At 45.8% G+C, this 27203-nt stretch overlaps 1 protein-coding gene across 9 annotated transcripts in view; it reads left to right on the top strand.

Annotated features, from left to right (window-relative positions):
* LOC129835298 (dedicator of cytokinesis protein 11-like) overlaps window positions 1-27203 on the top strand; it is a 122950-nt gene that overhangs the window by 13678 nt on the left and 82069 nt on the right. For 5 of the 9 annotated variants that reach the window (XM_055900884.1, XM_055900885.1, XM_055900882.1 and 2 more), the window contains exons 5-22: window positions 1959-2025; window positions 4093-4188; window positions 4929-5063; window positions 6201-6381; window positions 7310-7377; window positions 8724-8807; window positions 11641-11781; window positions 12518-12772; window positions 16546-16668; window positions 17036-17118; window positions 19115-19150; window positions 19388-19510; window positions 19673-19749; window positions 20022-20206; window positions 20860-20925; window positions 22247-22339; window positions 23443-23566; window positions 23713-23834. In XM_055900884.1, coding sequence (XP_055756859.1) covers window positions 1959-2025; window positions 4093-4188; window positions 4929-5063; window positions 6201-6381; window positions 7310-7377; window positions 8724-8807; window positions 11641-11781; window positions 12518-12772; window positions 16546-16668; window positions 17036-17118; window positions 19115-19150; window positions 19388-19510; window positions 19673-19749; window positions 20022-20206; window positions 20860-20925; window positions 22247-22339; window positions 23443-23566; window positions 23713-23834 — 2059 coding nt within the window. The remainder of the gene's footprint in view (window positions 1-1958; window positions 2026-4092; window positions 4189-4928; window positions 5064-6200; window positions 6382-7309; window positions 7378-8723; window positions 8808-11640; window positions 11782-12517; window positions 12773-16545; window positions 16669-17035; window positions 17119-19114; window positions 19151-19387; window positions 19511-19672; window positions 19750-20021; window positions 20207-20859; window positions 20926-22246; window positions 22340-23442; window positions 23567-23712; window positions 23835-27203) is intronic. The other 4 variants (XM_055900889.1, XM_055900888.1, XM_055900887.1 and 1 more) reach the window with 1 other exon arrangement.

Raw genomic sequence — 27203 nt, 5'->3', positions numbered from 1 at the left:
CTGTTGGTCCGTTGAGGATATAGACTGGCTGTTGGTCCGTTGAGGATATAGACTAGCTATTGGTCCGTTGAAGATATGGACTGGCTGTTGGTCCGTTGAGGATATAGACTGGCTGTTGGTCCGTTGAGGATATGGACTGGCTGTTGGTCCGTTGAGGATATAGACTGGCTGTTGGTCCGTTGAGGATATGGACTGTTGGTCCGTTGAGGATATAGACTGGCTGTTGGTCCGTTGAGGATATGGACTGGCTGTTGGTCCGTTGAGGATATGGACTAGCTGTTGATCCGTTGAGGATATGGACTGGCTGTTGGTCCGTTGAGGATATGGACTGGCTGTTGGTCCGTTGAGGATATAGACTAGCTGTTGGTCCGTTGAGGATATAGACTGGCTGTTGGTCCGTTGAGGATATGGACTGGCTGTTGGTCCGTTGAGGATATAGACTGGCTGTTGGTCCGTTGAGGATATGGACTGGCTGTTGGTCCGTTGAGGATATGGACTGGCTGTTGGTCCGTTGAGGATATGGACTGGCTGTTGGTCCGTTGAGGATATGGACTGGCTGTTGGTCCGTTGAGGATATGGACTGGCTGTTGGTCCGTTGAGGATATGGACTGGCTGTTGGTCCGTTGAGGATATGGACTGGCTGTTGGTCCGTTGAGGATATGGACTGGCTGTTGGTCCGTTGAGGATATAGACCGGCTGTTGGTCCGTTGAGGATATAGACCGGCTGTTGGTCCGTTGAGGATATAGACCGGCTGTTGGTCCGTTGAGGATATGGACCGGCTGTTGGTCCGTTGAGGATATGGACCGGCTGTTGGTCCGTTGAGGATATAGACTAGCTGTTGGTCCGTTGAGGATATGGACTGGCTGTTGGTCCGTTGAGGATATAGACTGGCTGTTGGTCCGTTGAGGATATAGACTGGCTGTTGGTCCGTTGAGGATATAGACTAGCTGTTGGTCCGTTGAGGATATAGACTAGCTGTTGGTCCGTTGAGGATATAGACTGGCTGTTGGTCCGTTGAGGATATAGACTAGCTGTTGGTCCGTTGAGGATATGGACTGGCTGTTGGTCCGTTGAGGATATAGACTGGCTGTTGGTCCGTTGAGGATATAGACTGGCTGTTGGTCCGTTGAGGATATAGACTGGCTGTTGGTCCGTTGAGGATATAGACTAGCTGTTGGTCCGTTGAGGATATAGACTGGCTGTTGGTCCGTTGAGGATATAGACTAGCTGTTGGTCCGTTGAGGATATGGACTGGCTGTTGGTCCGTTGAGGATATAGACTAGCTGTTGGTCCGTTGAGGATATAGACTAGCTGTTGGTCCGTTGAGGATATGGACTAGCTGTTGGTCCGTTGAGGATATGGACTGGCTGTTGGTCCGTTGAGGATACGGACTGGCTGTTGGTCCGTTGAGGATATGGACTGGCTGTTGGTCCGTTGAGGATATGGACTGGCTGTTGGTCCGTTGAGGATATGGACTGGCTGTTGGTCCGTTGAGGATATGGACTGGCTGTTGGTCCGTTGAGGATATGGACTGGCTGTTGATCCGTTGAGGATATGGACTGGCTGTTGGTCCGTTGAGGATATAGACTGGCTGTTGGTCCGTTGAGGATATGGACTGGCTGTTGGTCCGTTGAGGATATAGACTGGCTGTTGGTCCGTTGAGGATATAGACTGGCTGTTGGTCCGTTGAGGATATAGACTGGCTGTTGGTCCGTTGAGGATATAGACTGGCTGTTGGTCCGTTGAGGATATGGACTAGCTGTTGATCCGTTGAGGATATGGACTAGCTGTTGGTCCGTTGAGGATATGGACTGTCTTTTGATACTGTACAAAGACACGATATGGAAATGACCAGAAGCGAGATACAGTAGGAAAGAGTTGATGTATTGAGTCTGTGTTGTCAGAAACCCAGGAATACAATCACCCTTTCTCACACATCTCACTCTTGTTTTGACAGTAAAGGCCTGAAGACAGACAAGCTTCCAGCTCACGTGTTTGAGATCGATGAAGACGCTAAAGATGAGGTGAGTGGGAGTTGATCTCTCTCTTTGTGTGTGTGTGTGTGTGTGTGTGTGTGTGTGTGTGTGTGTGTGAGAGTGTGTGAGAGAGAGAGAGAGAGAGAGACATTGATTATCAGATGATGTTGAGTGGTCTAGTATTGACCTAAGGTCTTCTGTGTGGTCAGTTCACTCACGCCTTCTGGCCTTGTTGGCTTGGTGGTGGTCCTGTTTGAAATACCCTTTTGACATAATGGGGCCAAGGATTGTTTGATAAAGAGAAGGACTTTGATAGTCAACTCATCCATTTGATACTGTATTGGCTATAACCCCCACCCAAAGTATTTAAGAAAATATGCCTACAACGAGAATGCAGTACATCAAATAACAGCAATTCAATACAGACACCGTAGCTTACATCCAGACAACCCTAACCCCCCACTGTGCCACTACGATGTGGGTTTGTGGTGAGAAAGGACAGCTGTGACCAGTAGTAAGGTCTACAAGCATGGCCTGGTCCCAGATCTCTTTTGTTTCTCGGTCTTGCCTACTTCCATGGTCATTGTGACATTAGGAGGAGGCAAGACGGCACAAACAGATCTGGGACCAGATCCAGACCTCGCTGGACTTAGAAACCAGAGCTCGTCTCCTCTATAAATTGCTCTCCCCCCCCAAAACACCCAATCCCCACCTCTCAACGGCCCAGCCGGATGTGAATAATCTTGGCATTAAAAAGGTTTGTAATTGAAGGAAAATAAATGGCTGCCAGCCATGGTCCTCTGATGGAGGGAGCAGAGAGCACGGAGCCGAGGCTAGCACTGAATCATTCCAGGGCTATGTCTGTGACGACACCCTATTCCCTATATAGTGCATTACTTTTGACCAGAGCTCTATGGGGTAGTGCAGCATGCAGGGAAATTGGCTGCCGTTTGGATACAGCCCCAGTACTCAAGAGAGAGGGAGAAATTGAGCATAGCAGAGGCTCAGTCCAGGCAGCACTAAAAGAGGCTGGCTAATGTTACATGACTTAGTGTCCTTCATAGGACACTAAGTCATGTAACAACACAGGCTGTTGACTCGTCTCAGAGGGAGGGAGCAGCCATGGTGTATTGCTGGTAGCGATACAGTATATGTCTATATGTAGTCTATTCCTTTTGTCTCAGCGTGCAGGCTTCTATAACCACGAAAGAGGGAGAGAGAGAGAGAGAGCTAGAGGGTGGTGTATAGCGATGGAGGGCGGTAGAGAGAGAGACTGAGATGGAGGGTGGTGTAGAGAGACCGAGATAGAGGGTGGTAGAGAGAGAGGGAGGGAGGGAAAGCGAGAGGAGAGCAATGACCATAAGAATTAATCAATGATAATGCAATCTGGGAGATTGGTGAGCGGTGGAGGGGGGTCTCAGAGGAACACTCAGAGTGAGGGAGGGGTGGGGGGGTGATGAGGGTGGAGAGCAGAGAACCCAGCCAATTGGATTACAGGACGGCGCTGGAGCGAGGCATATGTACGATCGGACGAGCGCAGAGGACAGAGTACCACTTCAATGTGATTAGAGCTAGGACACACATGCGCGCACACACACACACACCTGTTAACTGAGCTGTGTGTGTGTGTGATAGCTATGGGATTTCTCTGTATGAATTTCTCTGTATTTCCCAGCAGAAGTAAGTGAATTAGGTTATTTATTTGCCCAGTCATAGTCAGAATGTCCTGTGCTGTGGGATGGGATACGTCTTTGCTGTGACTATGTTCATTGAGTTGCCATGTCCTCCTCCTCGTGATGGATATTAGTGTTGTGATGAACGGTCCCATGGGTATTCTCTCTGCAGATGAGATGAGTGGTTGAACTGTGATGGTGGGGGTTAAATGGTTGGGGTTTAATGGGTTAAATGACTCCCAAGCCATATCTTTCTCTATGAATTGGGTGAGCATTGTGTGTGTCTATTTGACTGACTGACACAGGTACGTTTGTTTGTGAATGTGTGGTTATTATTTCTGTGTGCGTTGTGCGTCTGTGTGTTTGCATATGTGTCTGTGTTAGCCTATAGATATATCCACGCTCATCATCAATATTAACCCTTCCTGTGTGTGTGTGCCAGGACTCGTCCTCTCTGTGCTCTCAGAGAGGGGGTATCATGAAGCAGGGCTGGCTGCAGAAAGCCAACATCAACAGCAGCCTGTCTGTCTCCATGAGGGTGAGTCAGAACAGCTCACCCATCAGCCTTGTCTACTGCCTATAGACGGGTTGGCTGACAACATCAGGAGAATGATGCGCGATGTGGCCGGAGGACGTGCGTTATGATTCTGAACGGTCAGATAGCTAGCAGCAATGACAAGAAGCTGCCATGTGGGGAATCATAGGTGGCAACGTTTCAGCTTGTTGTGTCTTGTTATTGATACCGTGTCTTGTTTTGAGGTGTTTTGACGGATGTCATGTCTATGCTATATACACAACACTTCCTCAACACAACAGATTTACTAGGATAGATCATCCCATCTACTAATATACACAACACTTCCTCAACACAACAGATTTACTAGGATAGATCATCCCATCTACTAATATACACAACATATCTGCACTATAATTGATCAGCCCAACTACTAATATACACAACATATCTGCACTATAATTGATCAGCCCAACTACTAATATACACAACACTTCCTCATCACTGTGGATTGTACACAACTGGCGACCAACTGCGGTACTGTGGAGGCTCTTGTTCAAGACTAACATACAGTACCTGATTGAGCTAATACAAAAAGATATCTCTACGCAATGCCACAACAATAGATTTAATAACCAGCCTCCTCTACCTCTGTACACACGCATCGTTCAGCACCAGCCTATACAGCAGATATGAGAGAGGCTAAAGACGGCGTTGCTATTGGATTGATTTTTGAATTGAACCTCTCTACCTCTGGCCCTCAGGTGTTTAAGAGGAGGTATTTCTACTTGTCCCAGCTGCCGGACGGCTCCTACATCCTCAACTCCTACAAGGATGAGAAGAAGTGCAAGGACACCAAAGGGTCCATCTACTTGGACTCCTGTATAGATGTCATTCAGGTCATTATCCCATCTGGACATTACCAATACCATGAAGTGTATCTGCTGTTCTGTGTTTTTGTGTTGTCGCTTGCTCCTAATGTTATCGGAATAGATAGTTTGAAAATGTTATTGTAGAAGTACACCCTGACTCAGGGCTTTATACAGATGTAGGATCTTCATTTGAGCCAGTTTGCTACAGCAGGAAAATAATCCTGCAGTGACAGGAAAGTGAATTATTATGTGGATTATAATACATTTTTCTAGGGGTTGATCCATTTTATTCATGAGGGTAAATTAAGTCTGAAATGTAAAACTCAAATACAGAACAAGTTTGCACAATCTCAGCAACAAATGAGTGATCAAATTAAGATCCTACATCTGTAGATTGACCATTTGCTTACAGAGGCACATCATGTTCTCTGGGCCTTGTGTAGACCAACACATCTAGATAAATTGTCTTGCCTGTCCTAGACGCTAGACTTCCTTTATTCCTGCCAGCCATAAAAGGACGTCTGTGATAGTCAAATATATAATTCTATGCTAATACATTGAATAGGTCATCTCTGGTCTCTAAAGAGGCAAAGACGACAGCAGCACACTCAGCAACTATTGTTGTGTTACAAGCCTGATTCTGAGAAAGAGGGATCCCCAAAAAGCATGAAATATTTAGCTATTTTTAATGCTGGAACACAGTGCTGGAACAACAGTGGAAAAATGCTGGCTCAGGAAAGCTACAGTATGTATAACTCATAACTGGAAGGAATTCTGCTGGTTTTGTGTTTCAACATCCCAGTAAAAGGGAACTCCTTTGGGATCGGAAAACCACCACTGTGACCACATGAACAAGTCCGTTTTCAGCTCTCGCAACACTCGTGAAAGTTAGGTCAGGATTCCTCTCCTCCACCTTTGCCATCCTTCAGGAACTGATTGGATTTTTTGAACTGCATTCCAGTCACCGGGCAGAAAAAAATGGGTGCTTGCATTTTTTTCTCCTAATAAATGAGAGAAACTTCTGAGTGTTGGCACTGTGTGGTACAGTAGACTGGAGAGGCTGCCAGGAAGCTTTCCATTGGTTAAAAGTATTTAGGAGCTATGAGTGTTTTTAGATGACTTTGTTTAGATGCCTACAACCAAACTTCAATATTTTCACCCCAGTGCCCTAAAATACGTCGTAACGGCTTTGAGCTAAAGATGCAGGAGCGCTTCAGCCACTTCCTGGCTGCGGACAGCGAGGCGGAGATGGAGGAGTGGGTGATCACCCTGAAACAGGCCCTGCAGAGCAGCACTGAGGGAGGAGACCGGAAGAACGGAGGAGATAGCCTAGACTGTGCCCTGGGTGAGGAGGGAGGGGACTGGACTGGACACACACACATATACTTATAATACACATACACACTCTGATATACATACAGTGTATGCTGTACTCTCCTACTCCTACACACTTGCATTACAAACAGACATGTTATTTAGCTACTCCACTCCTGTCATTATTCTCATAGCAAAGTTTCACCTGTCTTTCAACGCAGTAATCTCTAAGAGATTCAAATCCCTGCTACTGACCTGTAAACACACTGAAAAACGTTAACAGTCAGTTACAGGATGATACACAGTTGGTACCAGAACGCAGCACTGTTTCACTTTGGTTCTCCAGTAATTTGATCTGACTCAAATTCAGTTCCCCTTTCACAATTCTTTGGAATCGTTTGTTGACATAGAAAGAAGTTATTGTGAACTATTGAACTCAGCGTATTACGGCTGTTACATTAGTGGAGGAATGCCAACATTATGCGGCTGTGTGTGTGTGTGGAAGTGCGTTGGAGGAATTTCACAGTTGGGGGAATGTATTTTCCAATTAGGAAATTGTCCTTTTGAAAACATTATGTTCTCATATGCCCCTGAAATGCAGAGAGATCTGGAAGGCTTGTACAGCAGAAAGCTGTGGGATTCAGCCTGGCTACTCTCCAGTTTCCCCTGCAACACAGTGAAGGGAGTCAGAAAGACAGCAGAGTTAGTAAGAAAAGCTGCATTTAAAAGGAAATGCCTCCCTCAGCTCATTAGGACATCGCTCAAGTTGGAAGAGTGGAACATAAAGTACACTCATCCAAGTTTTTTGTGCAGTTGCGGAATAGCCAAGTACATAACTCTAGGAGTATCAGATATCACAGAATTTCCACTAATATCAGATGTCATTATACTCATCCGAATCATACACTACGCTATATGGTAAGTACTCCTTTCGACTAACACCTCTCTCGCCCAAATAGATGAGGACAGCAGCAGCCAGGGGAAGGGAGAGAGTCTGGGGAGGAGCCTACACCCTGAACTCATAAAGGTCAGTGTTATCAGAGTAGAGATGTGATGTAAGGCTACTGTCAGCTATGCTTATAGCTGCTTGCATAAAAAGTTAACAGTATGCATGTATCCTTTTTGCCTTATTTTTGTACTAAGCACCAGGGCCCGTATTCACAAAGGGCTGATCTAGGATCAGGTTTTGCCGTATAAGAAGGGGGACATGATCCAAGATTGGCACTCCTACTCTTGAGAAGCTTGATGCATGCGGGCCCTGATAAATAATCAATGTTTGGCACTCCACTAAGACATAGCCTCCAGTGCTAAAAGATTCAGTCTGGTGTGTGTTGGTCGTGTGTTTTAGTCTGAATTGCTCTCTTCACCTCTGGTTTCATTAGTGGCTGTGCTGTATTGTAGTAGTAGTGAATATGTATTACCCCTCATCTACTACATACAAGGTAGTGAACCTAGCCCGGTACATGGTGGAAAAGGTTTTATAGGGTTATTCAGACTCAGAGCACACAGATGTAGGATCTTTAATTTGAGTTAGTTTGCTACAGCAGGAAAGCGAACAACTATCCTGCAGCAGCAGGAAATGTGGATTATAAATCATGGACATTTTTGTAGGGGTTGATACGTTTTTTCATGAGGGAAAATCAAGTCTGAAATGTCAAAGTGGAAATGACAGACTTCAGAAGCCTTTTTAAACCTCAAATACACTACACGTTTTAAATGTCCTGCAACAGATCAAATTAAGGTCCTACATCTGTATCCTGTTTCTCTTGGACAAAAAAGAAAAGCCCTCTTAAATAGTTGTATTCAAATACTGTATGTGTAAGCAGTAATGATTATTGATAAGGCATGTGTACTAGATAATTAATTCTCTAGTCAATTAGAGAAACACAATACCTCCACCTGACATATATAGGCTATAGTATGCCTAGTCATTTATGTGACGCTCACTGAGCTTTGATACCGTTACACTATCAGGGAACCACAGTTTACAAGCTCCCTTTATCTGTAGCAGGTCCCTAATGTAACCTACATCCTGTAACCCTGGACATAACAACAGTACAGTATCTTTATCCACTAGAGACCTCACTGCTTTAATGTATCTATAAACCCAGAGCAGCACACGGAGAACAAAGAGAGCTGTAATCTCTGTATGATGAGGCTTTTAACTGGCTCCTCTGAGATGTCCCAGCTCTCCTCTTCATAGAAGGCCTGGTTATCTCTACTGTCTGTCTGGGGCTGGGAGGAGAGTAAAGGAGAGAGGGATGTGGGACAAGAGGGGGGGATGGCGGAGTTCTCTGTTGAGCTCAGAGTTCTCTGTTGAGCTCAGCTGTGACCTGAAGCTGTTATTTGTATGTTCTTTCTGTCTCTCTGCAGTATGCTAGGGAAACCGACCAGCTCAATAAATTCAACAGGAATGAAGGGAGACTAAAGCTGTTCTCTCTGGACCCTGAAACACAGGTTAGTACTGTTTGTTTTACTCTATTCATTTCCAATAGGACTGGCGCCGATACATAGGGCAGCCGTGCTTCTAGCCCCAAGGCAACTTTTTTATGTGTTATTTCTTCCATTATTAGCCCAGAACATTTTTTGTGTTATTACATACAGCCGGGAAGAACTTTTGGATATCAGAGCCGTAGTAACTCACCAGCATTACGACCAGAAATACGACTTTCCTGAATCGGTTCCTTTGTTCGTACCCTCCAGGGCAATTGAACTGATTCCAGAGGCTGATCCAAAACACCACCGACAGAGAAGGGATATTCAGAGTGGACTTCTAGTCCGACTCAGGAGGCGCACACAACACCCACCGCTTCCGATTATATTCCCTTCCTATAGGCAGAAACTCAAACCGGAAGTACCCATCCTAAGGACTATTCAACGCTGGTCTGACCAATTGGAATCCACACTGTTTTGATCACCCGTACTGGCATATGTTACGGGTAGCCTCCGAGAATAACATATACTGATACGGTGACTGAGTTTTTTTGTCTATCAGGAAGTGTATAGGAGATCTTGTACCCACTGTGCCTATTAAAACCTACCCTAACCAGAAACCGTGGATAGATAGCAGCATTTTCACAAAACTGAAAGGGCGAACCACCGCATTTAACCATGACAAGGTGACTAGGAATATGGACGAATACAAACAGTGTAGTTATTCCCTCCGCAAGGCAATCAAACAAGCGAAATGTCAGTATATAACAAGCGAAATGTCGCCCGCTTTGAGGATACGATGCGGCCCGCTACCAAGGACTGAGAGCCCTCTCCTTCTCTGTGGCCGACGTGAGTAAGACATTTAAGTGTGTTAACCCTTGCAAGGCTGCCGGCCCAGACGGCATCCCTAGCCGCGTCCTCAGAGCATACGCAGACCAGCTGGCTGGAGTGTTTATGGACATTTATGGACACTGTATTCAATCTCTCCCTATCCCAGTCTGCTGTCCCCACATGCTTCAGATGGCCACCGTTGTTCCTGTACCCAAGAGTGCAAAGGTAACTGAACTAAATGACTATCCCTCCATATCACTCACTTCTGTCATCATGAAGTGCTTTGAGAGACTAGTCAAGGATCATATCACCTCTACCTTACCTGACACCCTAGACCCACTTCAATGTTCTTACCTTCCCAATAGATCCACAGACGATGCAATCGCCATCACACTGCACACTGCCCTATCCCATCTGGACAAGAGAAATACCTATGTAAGAATGATGTTCATTGACTTTAGCTCAGCATTCAACACCATAGTACCCTCCAAGCTCATCATTAAGTTTGAGGCCCTGGGTCTGAACCCCGCCCTGTGCAACTGGGTCATGGACTTCCTGACGGGCCACCCCCAGGTGGTGAAGGTAGGAAACAACACCTCTACTTCGCTGATCCTCAACACAAGGGCCCCGCAAGGGTGCGTGCAAAGCCCCCTCCTGTACTCCCTGTTCACCCATGTGTGGCAAAGCACGCCTCCAACTCAATCATCAAATTTGCAGATGACGCAACAGTAGTAGGTCTGATTACCAACAATGACGAGACAAACTACAGGGAGGAGGTGAGGGCATTGGGAGTGCGGTGCCAGGAAAATAACCTCTCACTCAACGTCAACAAAACAAAGGAGTTGATCGTGGACTTTAGGAAACAGCAGAGGATGGCACCCCCCTATCCACATCGATGGGACTGCAGTGGAGAAGGTGGAAAGCTTCAAGTTCCTCGGCGTACACATCACTGACAAACTGAAATGGTCCACCCACACAGACAGTGTGGTGAAGAAGGCTTCAATTTCAGGAGACTGAAGAAATTTGGCTTGGCACCTAAAACCCTCACAAACTTTTACCAGTGCATAATTGAGAGCATCCTGTTGGGCTGTAATCACCCCCTGGTACGGCAACTGCACCGCCCGCATCCGCAGGGCACTCCAGAGGGTGGTGCCGTCTGCCCAACGCATCACTGGGGGCAAACTACCTGCCCTCCAGGACACCTACAGCACCCGATGTCACAGGAAGGCCAAAAAGATCATCAAGGACAACAACCACCCGAGCCACGGACTGTTCACCCCGCTATCATCTAGAAGGTGATGTCAGTACAGGTCCATCAAAGCTGGGACCGAGAGACTGAAAAACAGCTTTGATCTCATGGCTATCAGACTGTTAAATAGCCATCACTAGCATATTAGAGGCTGCTGCCTATAGGCATAGATTTGAAATCACCACTTTAATAAAGGAATACTAGTCACTTTAATAATTTTTACATATTTTGCATTACTCATCATGTATATACTGTATTCTATTCTACTGTATCTTAGTCTATGCCGCTCTGACATTGCTTGCCCAAATATTTATATATTCTTAATTCCTTTACTTAGGTTTGTATGTATTGTGTGAAATTGTTAGATATTGCTGCACTGTTGGAGCTAGAAACGCAAGCATTTCGCTACACCCACAATAATATCTGCTAAACACGTGTATGTGAACAATAAAATTTGATTTGATTTAATGTTTGAGTCTATTAAAGCAGACCTATGGTATGATGAGTATAGATGTGTATACCTGTAGATGAACAACATGTCATGTCTGTCTGGGCAGTCCCAGGGCCCTGCTGGCTTCACTGGCATCAAGTGAACGTCTCAATTAGAGAATGTCTGTGTATGTACATTGGATGTGTTTCCATGACGATGGATGCCAGAAGCTAACCAACATTCCCTCCTTAATCTTTTTTCCTGACCTCCCTCTCCTCCTTCCCCTCCACATCCTCCTCTCCTCTCTCTCCTCCCGCCTCTCCACTTCTTCCTCCCCTCCCCTCCAGAGGTTGGACTTCTCGGGTATAGAGCCTGACGTGAAGCCGTTTGAGGAGCGTTTCGGCCGACGCATCGCCGTCAGCTGCCATGACCTCACCTTCAGCCTGCAGGGCTGTGTCAACGAGAGGGGGGACGGGGTTCTCACCAATGTAAGGTCACATAGACACACACCCTTCTGCTCCAGCGTAGGTCACCGCTACAGCTCGACACTCCGTCTGAGAGAGGGACATTTGTGTGCTACATGAATTATGCATAACAGAGAACAACAGATACAAAATTAACCTCAGGTTCTTTGTGTTTCATGCTGTATATTCGTCTTATGTTGATATCATTATTTGATATAAAAATAATTTGATATAAAATAGTACATATTTTAATGTAAAAACTTGTAAATGTAAATACAAATTACACTACAGAGACCTATGTCATGATCCACACATCCACATTTCCTGATGACTGTAGTTAGTGCGCATTCTGCTATGAGTGTGAGATGAATGCATTGCCTCTTTGGCGTCAGCCAGCAGTATAGAGAGCATACTAGTGAGTACTCCCTCTCCCTCCTTCAGAGTGGATTATCGTAGACATGAAACACAGTGATGAATAACTTCATGCCCACTAGAACATTTATAGAGCTGGGGGGGTTGGGGATGTTGGCTGACCGACATTTGCGTGGTTAGGAAATAGTTCTACTCTCCTCCTCCCATCTTAAACTCAAACTTAGATAGGCTTAATGGTTCCTGAAAGGAATGGCCATCATTCAATATGCTTATATCTACATAAGTGCACATACACTCATACACACACGCTCTTTGTTTTTACCTTGTAAATACACACAGACACGCTCTACCCCACACACATACTCCCTTTCCCATCTCTGTTATCCAGGTGGAGCCGTTCTTCATCAGCCTGGCTCTGTTTGATGTGTCTAAGAGCTGTAAGATCTCCTCTGACTTCCATGTGGACCTCAACCCCCCCTGTGTACGAGAGATGCTGAACGACACCTCTCAACTCTCCCCTACATCAGAGGGAGGAGGTGGTGGTGGTGGTGGAGGAGGAGGAGTGAACAGTGATGCAGGGAATGGGAATGGTCTGCCCATTCTACAGAGGGTGTCTGAGTCTCTGCTGCGTTTCCCTACTCAGGTAGGACCATAGTGACCTTACCTGCCCTATACCCTGTGTGTTGGCTTGTGTTGTGTTGAGGTTTGTTTAAACACACACACGAGTAGGCTAAATCATGCTTGTGTTTCTGTAGAAATTATGGTGGGATCACAGAATCCCAAGATTAGAAACTTAGTCTGTCTCTCCCTAATTTGATATAAATACTTTAAGGTGAAATTCTTAATTAGTGAAACTGCCTCGACAGTTTGGGATATTACAACAACAAAGAAGTTACTGCAAACAACGAACACTATTTTTTCCCCTCTGACATTTCAGGCTTGATAGAACAACAGAATATATGCTGCAATTAGTTTTCACCACGCTGCCGGAGGCTCCTCTCCTCCGTTTCTCCTCCCTTTCAACAACAAGACAAAAACAATAACTGTCACATAGACACAGGTAGTCAGGAAGCAGGTGCAGTTAGTGAGTTTGATAATAGCGAACATGGAGCGATACAAAACAAGAGAAGCGTCTGACATAGAAACATTAACAATACTACCTGATGACTGATAACAAAAGAGTGCTATACAAAGGGTAAATAATCAAGTGAGCAATGAAGTCCAGGTGTGACTGATGATGAGACGCAGGTGTGAGTAATGATGGTTGCCAGGTGTACATAAAGATGGGTTGCTAGGACTAGTGCTTAGACAGGTGACGTCAAACGCCTGAGCGGGAGTAGACGTGACGATAACAAAGGCGCTGGGGCGAACAGTGGGCTGTTTCACTTAATACAGATTCCATCTTTTAGATTTTCAGTTGATGATCTTAATGATCGGCTATGAAAAGCCAACTGACATTTACTCCTGAGGTGCTGACTTGCTGCACCCTCGACAACTACTGTGATTATTATTATTTGACCATGCTGGTAATTTATGAACATTTGAACATCTTGGCCATGTTCTGTTATCTCCACCCGGTACAGCCAGAAGAGGACTGGTCACCCCTCATAGCCTGGTTGCTCTCTAGGTTTCTTCCTAGGTTTTGGGCTTTCTTTGGAGTTTTTCCTAGCCACCGTGCTTCTACACCTGCTTGCTGTTTGGGGTTTTAGCCTGGGTTTCTGTACAGCACTTTGAGATATCAGCTGATGTAAGGAGGGCTATATAAATAAATTTGATTTGATGAGACAGGGAGAGGGTCCCCTTTTGAAGACCCTCTGATAAACTCAGTCGGAGTCTCAACTTACTGTTACAAGGTAGAATACACAAGGTGCAATTTCGAAACTTGGTTGTGCATCAGCATGATATTCACTTAATTAGTACATGTCAGCAAAACACATTTTGATTAGTAAGTTAGTCTAATCCTGTGGTAATTACGGTCGAATTAGAGCCTGGGGGGCCCCCATTTTCTTTTCGTCAGTCTCACTCAGGTGTCATGTTAAAAACTGCAAACATTTCTCGCCACCGTGCAGGACATAAGCTGTAAAACTGCTCATTTTCTTCTCCGACACATGGCAAAATGAGTAGAATTACATGATATGAACAATAAAACTGCTGACTGAAGACAGGACGGCCAGGCATCCGTGCGTTTGAGTCCATCTCTGCGTGAGGAAACTTTCTTGCTCCTTTCTGAAACAAGGGAGAGGGTAGTCGAGTGGATTTGGTTCAGTCAGTCATCTTAATGAACCCTTCCCAGCTAGCTAGTTTACTGCTTGTGGCTAGAAACTTGAGCGAGGAAAAAGTGTTCAGAATCATATTTTTTTTCAGTAATTGTTTCAATTTTTTTAACTAAAATATAACATTAGACGTTAATGCCGTAGTGAAGGTTACTACGACACAGTGCTGTTGTGTTGTCGGCTTGCAGCACAAACTCTACCCATTGAGTAGTGTAGACTGTATCACGGTGACATCCAGATGGTGACTTCCAATATTACAAGTTATTTATTGTGTAGACTGCTATCCTACTCAACATAAAATCAAGTAGGATGGAACAAATTGGCGATGGTGACCCGGACCAGGCCCAAATCCCTGACATATGACGAAGGAAGAGGTGGCGTTATAGAGGCCGGCGTGCGGGATACCTGACAAGACTACGGCGAGTGTACAGACCGCCTCTACCCTCTGTTCTATTGGCCAACGTGTAATCACTGGAGAATAAGCTGGACGAGCTGTGTTTGAGACTATCCTATCAAAGGGACATGAAGAACTGTACTGTACTATGCTTTTCGGAGTCATGGCTGAACAAGGACATGGATAAAATACAGTTAGCTGGGTTTCCTGTGCATCGGCAGGACAGAACGGTAGCGTCCGGTAAGCTCTGAGGGGGAGGGGTGTCTCTTTGTTAACAACAGCTGGTGCTCAATCTCTAATATTAAGGAATGTCTCTGGGTTCTGCTCGTTTAAGTTAGGATACCTCATGATAAGCTGTAGACCATGCTATTTACCAAAACAGTTTTCAGGTCATAACACACACACACACACACACACACGGTGCCCAGCAGTAAATCACAGTACACAATCAGACCACTGCAGTTCTGAACCTCCCACCCCTAGACTTGAAACATAACAGCAAGAACATAGGCAAGGGAGAGTGGAACACGGCTGCAGAATACCTTGTGAAATGGAAATAATGGAAAATAACTGTGGATAACATCTAGACCCAGAAACAGAATGAAGAACAGAGCATCAAACAATAGAATCAATCAAGACGATGGTCATTCTCACTCTCATTGGTCAAACAATAAATGCTGATGACACAAAAAATGGAACTTGATTAAGCTCTTGCCCAGTGTGTGTGTTTGTGCGTGGACCTAGCAAAGACTAGCAGGACACAGAGAAATAGATGGCCTACTTCTGCGATTACTGTCTGATTATAGACAAGGAGGCCAGCAGATCACAGTGTAATTGAGGTGCTGTGTGGGTGTAGTCCAAGGACAGCCTCCTTCAGCCCTCAACTCTCTCTACTGCATCGGTCAGTAGCAGTAGCACAACGGTAGTCAAGGTGTGGTACTGGTACTGGTACAGGTGCTGATACTGGCAGGCTCGCCTTAGTCAGGTCCCTTATTAATGTCCCATCTCTCTGGTACTGGAATTGGCAGGCTTACTTCAGCCAGCTTTAGACATATTTATATTGTGAATAAAGTGTCGTTTTAAGGGTATCGCCCATGTAACTGTGTTGTGGTAGCAGACATTAGCTAGGCCACGCCATTCTGTCATTAGCCAAGCCACAGCTAGAGCATTTTAATGGAACTCATTATGTCACAGCTGATGTATATTTACTGATTCAAATGTCCCATTCATGTCTCAAGAACTCCACTCTTACTGTCCTGCCACTCCCAGGAATATCATGGTTTTGTATGTGTGTGTGTGTGTGTGTGTGTGTGTGTGTGTGTGTGTGTGTGTGTGTGTGTGTGTGTGTGTGTGTGTGTGTGTGTGTGTGTGTGTGTGTGTGTGTGTGTGTGTGTGTGTGTGTGTGTGTGTGTGTGTGCATGACACTGTGAGAGGCACGGTTGGCTTCATATCACTGACCCCATAATAGTTTGAGTTCTGTTTGGGTTTCCTCTAACTTCAACCACAAACGACAGCCAGCCAGCCACTTCCCTGCCCCAGGCCCTGTATAGGACCTACTCTACGTATAACAGATGTCACATTCTCAAACTGTAAAAAGAATACTGAAGTTTAATAGCAATGTTTTCCACCACTAAGGTCTGCATCATATTTAACAGCCTCATCCTCCTCCCTCCATATGTCTTCTCCTCTAGGGTATATTAGATACACAGTCTTAAACCCTCATCCCTCCGTCCCTCTCCTCCCCTCCAGGGTATCTTCTCAGTGACCAACCCCCATGCTGATATTTTTCTGGTGGCCAGAGTGGAGAAGGTCCTACAGAATGGCATTACACACTGTGCTGAGCCCTACATCAAGACCTCAGACATCAACAAGGTTTGTCTGTGTGCGTGTGGTGCGCGCGCATGTCTGCGCGTGTGTCTACGTGTGTGTGCATGTGGTGCGTGTGTGTGTGTGTCTGGTGTGCCGCTTCGGACGTCAACAAGGTCCTTTCCTTCGCGCCTCTCCCACCCATATTACTGCTATTGCTATTATTAGACCATGTGTCAGAGACAGGACTTACATAACCCCCCCCCCCAAAACCAATGGTTCGAGAGCTACTTTTAAAGTGTCTTTTGAAATTGAATTGCTTCCTATTTTGGTCTCAGTTCCATCATGATCAATTGAGTAGCTGTTCACTGTTATAAATCATAAAGCCTGTGTTATTACCTATACATTGGACTCATTCTGTGTTCCCCTCCAGACTGCCCAGAAGGTTCTGAAAGCTGCCAAGCAGACGTGTCAGCGCCTGGGCCAGTATAGGATGCCCTTCGCCTGGGCTGCCAAGTAAGACACAGCTTTTACACACCAGTAACTCATACACACTACCGACTCACGTTGTGCTATCATACGGCAGATTAATGGAATGTACATACCACAATCTCAATGTGCTCTACTACACTAAATGTAATGTATCCAATATAATAAGAAGTGAAACAAATCAATTAAAATGTTATTATTCACATGCCCCGAATACAACTGGTGAAGACCTTACAGTGAAATGTTTACTTACGAGCCCCTAACCAACAATGCAGCTTAAAAAAATATATATATTCGTAATAATAAGAAATAAAAGTAACAAGTAAGTAAAGAGCAGCAGTAAAATAACAATAGTGAGACTATATACAGGGGGGTACTGGTACAGAGTCAGTGTGCGGGGGCACCGGTTAGTTGAGGTAATATGTACATGTAAGTAGAGTTATTAAAGTGACTATGTATAGATGATAACAACAGAGAGTAGCAGCAGTGTAAAAGAGGGGGGGGGGGGGGAATGCAAATAGTCTGGGTAGCCATTTGATTAGATGTTCAGGAGTTTTATGGCTTTGGGGTAGAAGCTGTTCTAAAGCCTCTTGGACCTAGACTTGGCGCTCCGGCACCGCATGCCGTGCAATAGCAGAGAGAGCAGTTTATGACTAGGGTGGCTGAGTCTTTGACAATTTTTTAGAGCCTTCCTCTGACACCGCCTGGTATAGAGGTCCTGGATGGCAGGAAGATTTGCCCCAGTGATATACTGGGCCGTACTCACTACCCTCTGTAGTGTCTTGCGGTTGGAGGCCGAGCAGTTGCCATACCAGGCAGTCATGCAACCAGTCAGGATGCTCTCGATGATACAGCTGGATAACCTTTTGAGGATCTGAGGACCCATGCCAAATCTTTTCAGTCTCCTGAGGGGGGAATAGGTTGTCGTGCCCTCTTCACAACTGTCTTGGTGTGCTTGGACCATGTTTGTTTGTTGGTGATGTGGACACCAAGGAACTTGAAGCTCTCAACCTGTTCCACTACAGCCCCGTCGATGAGAATGGGGTGTGGTTATCTCCTTTGTCTTGATCACTTTGAGGGAGAGGTTGTGGTCCTGGCACCACACGGTCAGTTCTCTGACCTCTTCCCTATAGGCTGTCTCATCGTTGTCGGTGATCAGGCCTACCACTGTTGTGTCATCGGCAAACTTAATGATGGTGTTGGAGTCGTGCCTGGCCGTGCAGTCATGAGTGAACAGGAAGTACAGGAGGGGACTGAGCACACCCCCCCTGAGGGGCCCCTGTGTTGAGGATCAGCGTGGTTGATGTGTTAACTACCCTCACCACCTGGGGGCGGCCCGTCAGGAAGTCCAGGATCCAGGTGCAGAGAGAGGTGATTAGTCCCAGGGTCCTTAGCTTAGTGATGAGCTTTGAGGGCACTATGTTGTTGAACGCTGAGCTGTAGTCAATGAATAGCATTCTCACATAGGTGTTCCTTTTGTCCAGGTGGGAAAGGGTAGTGTGGAGTGCAATAGAGATTGCATCATCTGTGGATCTGTTGGGGTGGTATGCAAATTGAGTGGGTCTAGGGTTTCTGGGATAATGGTGTTGATGTGAGCCATGACCAGCCTTTCAAAGCACTTTGTGGCTACAGACGTGAGTGCTACGAGTCGGTAGTCATTTAGGCAGGTCACCTTAGTGTTCTTGGGCACAGGGACTATGGTAGTCAGCTTAAAACATGTTGGTATTACAGACTCAGACAGGGAGGGGTTGAAAATGTCAGTGAAGACACTTGCCAGTTGGTCAGCGCATGCTCGCAGTACATGTCCTTGTAATCTGTCTGGCCCTGCGGCCTTGTGAATGTTGACCTGTTTAAAGGTCTTACTCACATCGGCTGCGGAGAACGTGGTCACACAGTCGTCCGGAACAGCTAGTGCTCTCATGTATGTGTCAGTGTTATTTGCCTCGAAGCGGGCATAGAAGTAGTTTAGCTCGTCAATATGTTTACTTTGAGACAGTGTGATGATCATTTCTTTGCATCTAAGGTGTTCCTGTACGGTGCACATCCTCTTCACACCAAGGTAAATATGAGTGTGTTTTACACAGTGGAGGCTGCTGAGGGGAGGACGGCTCATAATAAAGGCTGGAACGGAGCGAATGAAATGGCATCAAACACATGGAAATCGTGTGTTTTGATGAATTTGACACCATTCCACTCTATTCCGCCTTAGCTATTACCACGAGCCCTTTAAGGTGGCACCAGCCTCCTGTGCTTCTACGCAGTAAATATGATCCTGTCTGTGTGTGTTGTTCTCCAGGCAGGTGTTTAATGATGCCCAGGGCAGTCTGGACATGGACGGGAAGTTCTCTCCTCTCTATCGCCAGGACAGTAGCAAGATCTCCACCGATGACCTCATCAAGATGCTGGCTGACATCAGGAAGTGAGTCATCAATGAGACCTATGATGGCTGTGACAGAACACTGTAGGGGGTTTGGCGTGCTGGCTGTGCTATATGTCAGTCGGTATCCTAGTGTCTGTTTGCACTGCAGGCGTACTCTGGTGTTCTAGTGCTTTGACTGTTTCATGCACGTTCACCCTTTAGGCCAGAGAAGAACAAGCTGCAGATGATCCCTGGACAACTAAATGTCACCATCGAATGTGTGCCTCCAGACTTCTCAAGTGGGTAGTTTTATTCAGATATGTGCACCATCCATATTCAAACATTTGCCTTAACTAGTGTTGTTTCAGCCTGTCGTTTACATTAGATTGAATGATAAGTCAAAGTGTTAGTGTTTTAATTTAATTAGTTGATGACGAGTTATATTGATTAGTTGCACTAATGAACTCTTTACTCTTGCCCCCCGTATGTATGCATTTATAAAGCCTTTATAACAGCTACTTAAGACGTTCTAACATCGATTGCTCTAATGTCCTCCCTTCTTCTCCCTCAGACACGGTGACCTCGTCCTACATCCCAGTCAAGCCCTTTGAGGAGGAGTGTGAGAGGGTCTCCGTGGAGATGGAGGAGTTTCTCCCGGAGGAGGCCAAGTACAACTACCCCTTCACTGTCTTCAAGAACCACCTGTATGTCTATCCCCTGCAGCTGAAATACGACAACCAGAAGACCTTCGCCAAGGTGGGGGAGAAGAGGGAGGGAGGGAGGGAGGGAGGGAGGGAGGGAGGGAGGGAGGGAGGGGGAGAGAGAGAGAGAGGGAGGAAGGGGAGAGGGAAAGCGAGGGAGATGGTTTTAGTCATCAGTGTGGAAATAGCAACACCAGACTGACTTGCAAGCATTGAGTGCAGTTGGTTATTGTGTTTACAGCTCACATGACTACTTATTGACTGTCCTCCTTCCTGGGGGAGTTATTGTGTTTACAGCTCACATGACTACTTATTGACTGTCCTTCTTCCTGGGGGAGTTATTGTGTTTACAGCTCACATGACTACTTATTGACTGTCCTTCTTCCTGGGGGAGTTATTGTGTTTACAGCTCACATGACTACTTATTGACTGTCCTCCTTCCTGGGGGAGTTATTGTGTATACAGCTCACATGACTACTTATTGACTGTCCTCCTTCCTGGGGGAGTTATTGTGTATACAGCTCACATGACTACTTATTGACTGTCCACCTTCCTGGGGGAGTTATTGTGTTTACAGCTCACGACTACTTATTGACTGTCCTCCTTCCTGGGGGAGTTATTGTGTTTACAGCTCACATGACTACTTATTGACTGTCCTCCTTCCTGGGGGAGTTATTGTGTTGACTGAAGTGTCTTTTATCCTTGCAGGCAAGAAACGTAGCGGTGTGTGTGCAGTTCAGAGACTCGGACGAAGAAGGCGCGGCCCCTCTAAAGGTGAGCGTTTGTTTTGAATGAGAGGTGTGTGAGGTTGTGAAAATAACTGGGAGTCCCTAGGAAAGAAGACACACTGTTGAAAAAGTCCATCTCAAACTGCAGTGGAGTGGCAGAGTGGTCGCCAAAAAATAGAGGAGAGAAAAAAACTCTTACGTAAGCCAGTTATTACAGCTGACAAGGAGAGATAATGAGGTCACTTACTCACTCACTCACACATTGAGCAACATCCACACACGTTGAATATTTCTGGGTGGAAACCTCCATCAAACGGCTAAAGAATTGTTTTTAGATGGACTGATAGCCAATGGTTTAGGTAGCTAGCATTTACAGTACCATACTGTAGACCTAAGTTCTGCCTGTTTTAGTTGTTTGTTGCTGTGCTGGTCTTTTCTGTACTCTCCCCCCACTCTGGAGATGAGACTCCATGCTGGAGATTCCAGTCCTTCTAGCCAGGGAACGGGTCCTCAGCCTCACTGTGTAATCACCACACTTTCACATGTTGTTGCCGCAGGAACAGGGCTTCTAAATGCACAACTTTTTCCATGCTGGTACACAACCCATAATCGTATGATCTGATACTGTCTCTTCTTCGACTGAGCTGTTGATTTGAGCTCTGCTCACTCTGTTCTTTCAGAGGACCTCCACCGCTCTCATAGGCTATGTCGCTAATGGCACCCTATTCCCAGGGTAGTGCCCTACTTCTGACACTACTTTTCACCAGAGCTGCTCAAACGCTGTGCACTACTTAGGCAATAGGATGCCATTTGGGACCGAGCCCGAGGCTCTGCCTCTCCTCTCTGCAGTAATGAGGAATGACCGGAGTAATCAATGTCCTAATTACCGTTCCAAACGGATCCCCCTCTCCTCCTCACTGTGTCTGCCATATCAGGGTCAATTATCTAGACCTCTGCCTGGACTTCCAAACAGGTTGACTTCAGGGCATGTATTCACAAAGCCACATCACATGCATGGGCTTAGGCAACTCAGCCTGCCCCTCCTCCTTCCCTCCCCTGATTCTGCTTGGTCAGTTTAGCCTGGCGTGAGAGACTTCTCCTCTCATTAACTCAAATCTCACCTCTAACTGACACTGGTGAACAGCTCGTTTTCACCATTGTTCTTACAGATGTTGTTTGTTTGTGTTGCAAGTTCTGCCATGAGAGGCTAGCGCTGTATTTTAGATGTGATTGTACAGTTCTTTGAAACCATTTCTGTCTAGTTATTATCAATGCTCACAGATTGCTGTAGACTTACTCACTGGCATACCCTAACATTGAAGGATGAGCAGTAGATGACTAATAACGTATGTGTGTGTGTGTTTCAGTGTATCTACGGAAAGCCAGGGGAGGCACTCTTCACCACCAGTGCCTGTGCGGCCGTCCTCCACCACAACCAGAACCCTGAGTTCTATGACGAGGTGAGTAAATAAACCTGACCTGCCAAGCCCCCCCTCCCATGGTTCACGTCTACAAAACAGTTAAACAGTGGAGTTTGAACAATGCATCATGTCTGGTCAAAGTTTCACTATAGGTGAAGGAGTTGAAAAGTTTGTGTTTTTAAAGCCTATTTAAAACATGGTCGGTCTACAGTACAGTATTCTACTGAAGTCCAGTCCACCAGTTATTTCCGGGTTAATCCTGTAACTCTGCCTCACACTGGGCTAGTCAGACACCCACCAGAGCCTCCCTGGCCAGGGAAAAGGGAGGGAGAGGTGAGGGCAGGAGACTATCTCAGACCCACGGGAGCGGGGGCATCTTGTGTTTGGTATATGGATTAGACTCCACACACACTCACCATCCAAGCCCCCCCTTTTCTTTACTCTCCAGTGACCAATTCCTGGACCAATACCTCATGCTTTGCTGAATAGTTAACTAAATGAGTTCAAGTGAGTTATGAGGAAGACCAGCTTCAACAAGTGAAAGGACAGCACTATTGATGTTGACACATGATCAAGTCATACTGAGAATTATGGTTTAATTGACGTTAGTTTAATACTATGCCATGGGCTGTCTGTTATTTCCTGTGAAGCAGAGCGCACGTGCAGGCAGACTGAACATTATTCTACTCACTGTTACTGCCCCCTTGTGGGGAGAGTAGGAAGAATTGAGCTTTTTGACCAAATTGTTAAAATTTAATAAATAAAATACATTTTTGTCATTTAGCAGATGCTCTTATCCAGAGCAGCTTACAGTAGTGAGTGCATACATTTTCATACTTTTTTCCATACTGTTTTGTGTGTTGCAGTTTCACCTTTTAATCACTGCTGCATGAAGGCTAGACACATCATTTATGACAATGTTATGACTTATATTAAAGTAGTTCCATTACAGCTAAAGTAGCGTAGATAGGTCAGGTAAGGTGCATTTCTTATGAACATTAATATTAATGGTCGATTGGGTTCCTATGAACATTATCACTAATATTAATGATTGATTGGGTTCCTATGAACATTATTAATGATTAATTGGGTTCCTATGAACATTATCACTAATATTAATGATTGTTTCCCTACCTGTACAGGTGAAGATTGAGCTGCCAGTCCATGTTCATGAGAAACACCACATCCTCTTTACCTTCTACCACATCAGCTGTGAGATAAGTACCAAGACCAGCACCAAGAAGAGAGAGGGAGTCCAGTCCCTGGGTAAGACTAGGAGCGGTATGTGTGTCTGTGTGTGCGTGTGTGTGTTTTTTTGAGGGTGTGCGTGTGTCTGTTAGTGTATTTGTCTTGAGTGTGTGTATCTACCATCTACCTCCATTACCTTAGCCGTCCATCTCTCTCTGTAACAGTGGGCTACTCCTGGGCCCCTCTGTTGGAAGATGGCAGGATGCAGTCTATAGAGCTACAGCTGCCTGTGTCTGCCACCCTGCCCCCTGGATACCTGTTTGACAAGACCCAGGACGCCAAGAAGGTACAACCCTCTGGGTACTGGAGAGAACCTGGGGTCAGGGCAGAGGTTTCTCCTGCTTGTATGCTAGTGGCATATGACTGAGATGACATTGATGAAAACATTTGGAGAACGATATTATGAAAAACTATTAGGGGTATAATGGTACACGTATTTGGTACGGGGACCTTGGTTTTGTCCGCACTGAACCCGAATGAATATGTCTACACTGCGTTGTAGGCCGATAGGCTATGTCTACATTGCGTTGTAGGCCTATAGGCTATGTCTACACTGTGTTGTAGGCCTATATGCTATGTCTACACTGCGTCGTAGGCCTATAGGCTATGTCTACATTGCGTTGTAGGCCTATAGGCTATGTCTACACTGCGTCCTAGGCCTATAGGCTATGTCTACATTGCGTCCTAGGCCTATATGCTATGTCTACACTGCGTCGTAGGCCTATAGGCTATGTCTACATTGCGTTGTAGGCCTATAGGCTATGTCTACACTGCGTCCTAGGCCTATAGGCTATGTCTACACTGCGTCCTAGGCCTATAGGCTATGTCTACACTGCGTTGTAGGCCTATAGGCTATGTCTACACTGCGTCCTAGGCCTATAGGCTATGTCTACACTGCGTCGTAGGCCTATAGGCTATGTCAACACTGCGTTGTAGGCCAATAGGCTATGTCTACACTGCGTCGTAGGCCTATATGCTATGTCTACACTGCGTCGTAGGCCGATAGGCTATGTCTACACTGCGTTGTAGGCCTATATGCTATGTCTACACTGCGTCGTAAGCTGATAGGCTATGTCTACACTGCGTTGTAGGCCTATAGGCTATGTCTGCACTGCGTTGTAGGCCGATAGGCTATGTCTGCACTGCGTTGTAGGCCTATATGCTATGTCTACACTGCGTTGTAGGCCGATAGGCTATGTCTGCACTGCGTTGTAGGCCGATAGGCTATGTCTGCACTGCGTTGTAGGCCGATAGGCTATGTCTGCACTGCGTTGTAGGCCGATAGGCTATGTCTGCACTGCGTTGTAGGCCGATAGGCTATGTCTGCACTGCGTTGTAGGCCTATATGCTATGTCTACACTGCGTTGTAGGCCTATGCCTCTGAGTAAGTCTGAGCTGAAACAATAACATTTCAGGCTATTCCATTAAAACGACCGCAGCATATTTGCACGTTGTAATAAAAAGTCTAATCTTAATTGATGCATTTCAAATTGTCCTTTTGGGAGGCGCAGCCGGGAACTAAACTCAGCAAAAAAAGAAACGGGATGAGCCTGTAGGAAGGGTACCACATGAGGGAGGAGGATGTCTTCCCTGTAATGCACAGCATTGAGATCGCCTCAGTCCGATGATGCTGTGACACACCACCCCAGACCATGACGGACGCTCCACCACCAAATCGATCCTGCTCCAGAGTACAGACCTCGGTGTAACGCTCATTCCTTCGACGATAACCGCAAATCCGACCATCACCCCTAGTGAGACAAAACCGTGACTCGTCAGTGAAGAGCACTTTTTGCCAGTCCTGTCTGGTCCAGTGACGGTGGGTTTGTGCCCATAGGCGACGTTGTTGCCGGTGATGTCTGGTGAGGACCTGCCTTACAACAGGCCTACAAGTCCTCAGTCCAGCCTCTCTCAGCCTATTGCGGACAGTCTGAGCACTGATGGAGAGATTGTGCGTTCCTGGTGTAACTCGGGCAGTTGTTGTTGCCATCCTGTACCTGTCCCCCAGGTGTGATGTTCGGATGTACCGATCCTCTACAGATGTTGTTACACGTGGTCTGCCACTGCGAGGACAATCAGCTGTCCGCCCTGTCTCCCTGTAGCGCTGTCTTCAGTGTTCCACAGTACGTACATTGCAATTTATTGCCCTGGCCACATCTGCAGTCCTCATGCCTCCTTGCAGCATGCCTAAGGCACGTTCACGCAGATGAGCAGGGACCCTGGGCATCTTTCTTTTGTTTTTTTTCAAAACCAGTAGAAAGGCCTCTTTAGTGTCCAAAGTTTTCATAAATGTGACCTTAATTGCCTACCGCCTGTAAGCTAACGACCGTTCCACAGGTGCATGTTGTTTATGTTTCATTGAACAAGCACGGGAAACAGTGTTTAAACCCTTTACAATGAAGATCTGTGAAGTTATTTGGATTTTTACAAATTGTCTTTGAAAGACAGAGTCCTGAAAAGGGGACGTTTCTTTTAGTTCTGTACAATGTCGAGTGGTGGGGTTGATTAACCAGAATTGGAGTATCCTCCATCGAGAAACATTTTGGCTTCCCAGTAGATTACTACGGCGATGGACAGAGAGTGGTGGATAAAACATTAAAAGTATGTCGCCATGCTCAAAGAGAATAGCCTCTGCAGCTGCCAACACCCCAAATATGTTGACACATTTACACCGACATCACCCTCTGCATTCAAGCAGCCCTTGGCAGCTGATTCTGACCTGGCCAAAGAAATTACAGGAGCGATAGGTAGGCTATTTTATACAGTCTTTGGTTTATAGCCGTTCTCTGTGGTTGAGAATAGGGGGTTTCAGCACCTCATGAAAGTGCTCGAGCGACGTTAAGAACCTCCCTCTTTCACCCATTTCAGCAAACAGGTCTCTCTCTATATAAGCAATGCAAAAAAAAAATTTAATTGGCTAATGCTCCATTGGGCGCTTACTTAAAGACCCAATGCAGTGAAAATACATATTTTCCTGTGTTTAATATATATTTCCACACTGAGGTTGGAATAATTCTGTGAAATTGTGAAAATGATGCTAAGGCCCTTTTAGTGTAAGAGCTGTTTGAAAATACCGCCTAAAATTTCAGCTTGTTTTGGTGGGATGGAGTTTTGGCCTCCCTGGTGACATCTGAAGGAGGCAGTGTCATGGTGCATTCGTAACCAAGTGGGAATTAGGAATTTACCACATACGACTGGGATCTTTATGACCGGTCATCACACTCGGAACTCCATCTTTTTAGAGAGCCGACTTTCCGACCTGAAGATCACAGTCATGATTTGACCTAATTTTTTTCAGAGTTCCCAGTTGTTTTGAATGCACCATAACATTCCATGCACCCGCTTTCCCACGGCTTTCCCATGGTGACCTCTGACCTCACCTACTAAGGAAATGGCCTCTATTACAGTATTTTCGTCAGTTAAATGCAACAACAAAACATTATTTATGAAGAGCAATTTATGAATGTGTTTTTTTAAACTCTATATTTGATAGATGTACTTTTGGTTCATAGTTGACACAGCTTGTTGGCCATTAGCCTGTCTGCATTTCTCAACAAATTTCAAATTAGATGAATGCATCCAACTGGTATTTATGACTTCACAACTGCTAAATTCCCACCTCCCACGTGGTTACAAACACAGCATCAGAATGGAA

The sequence above is a fragment of the Salvelinus fontinalis genome, chromosome 36, assembly GCF_029448725.1.
Source record: "Salvelinus fontinalis isolate EN_2023a chromosome 36, ASM2944872v1, whole genome shotgun sequence".
Taxonomy (NCBI): domain Eukaryota; kingdom Metazoa; phylum Chordata; class Actinopteri; order Salmoniformes; family Salmonidae; genus Salvelinus; species Salvelinus fontinalis.
Note: the sequence above shows the minus strand (reverse complement) of the source record. Positions and strands in the feature narration are given on the sequence as shown.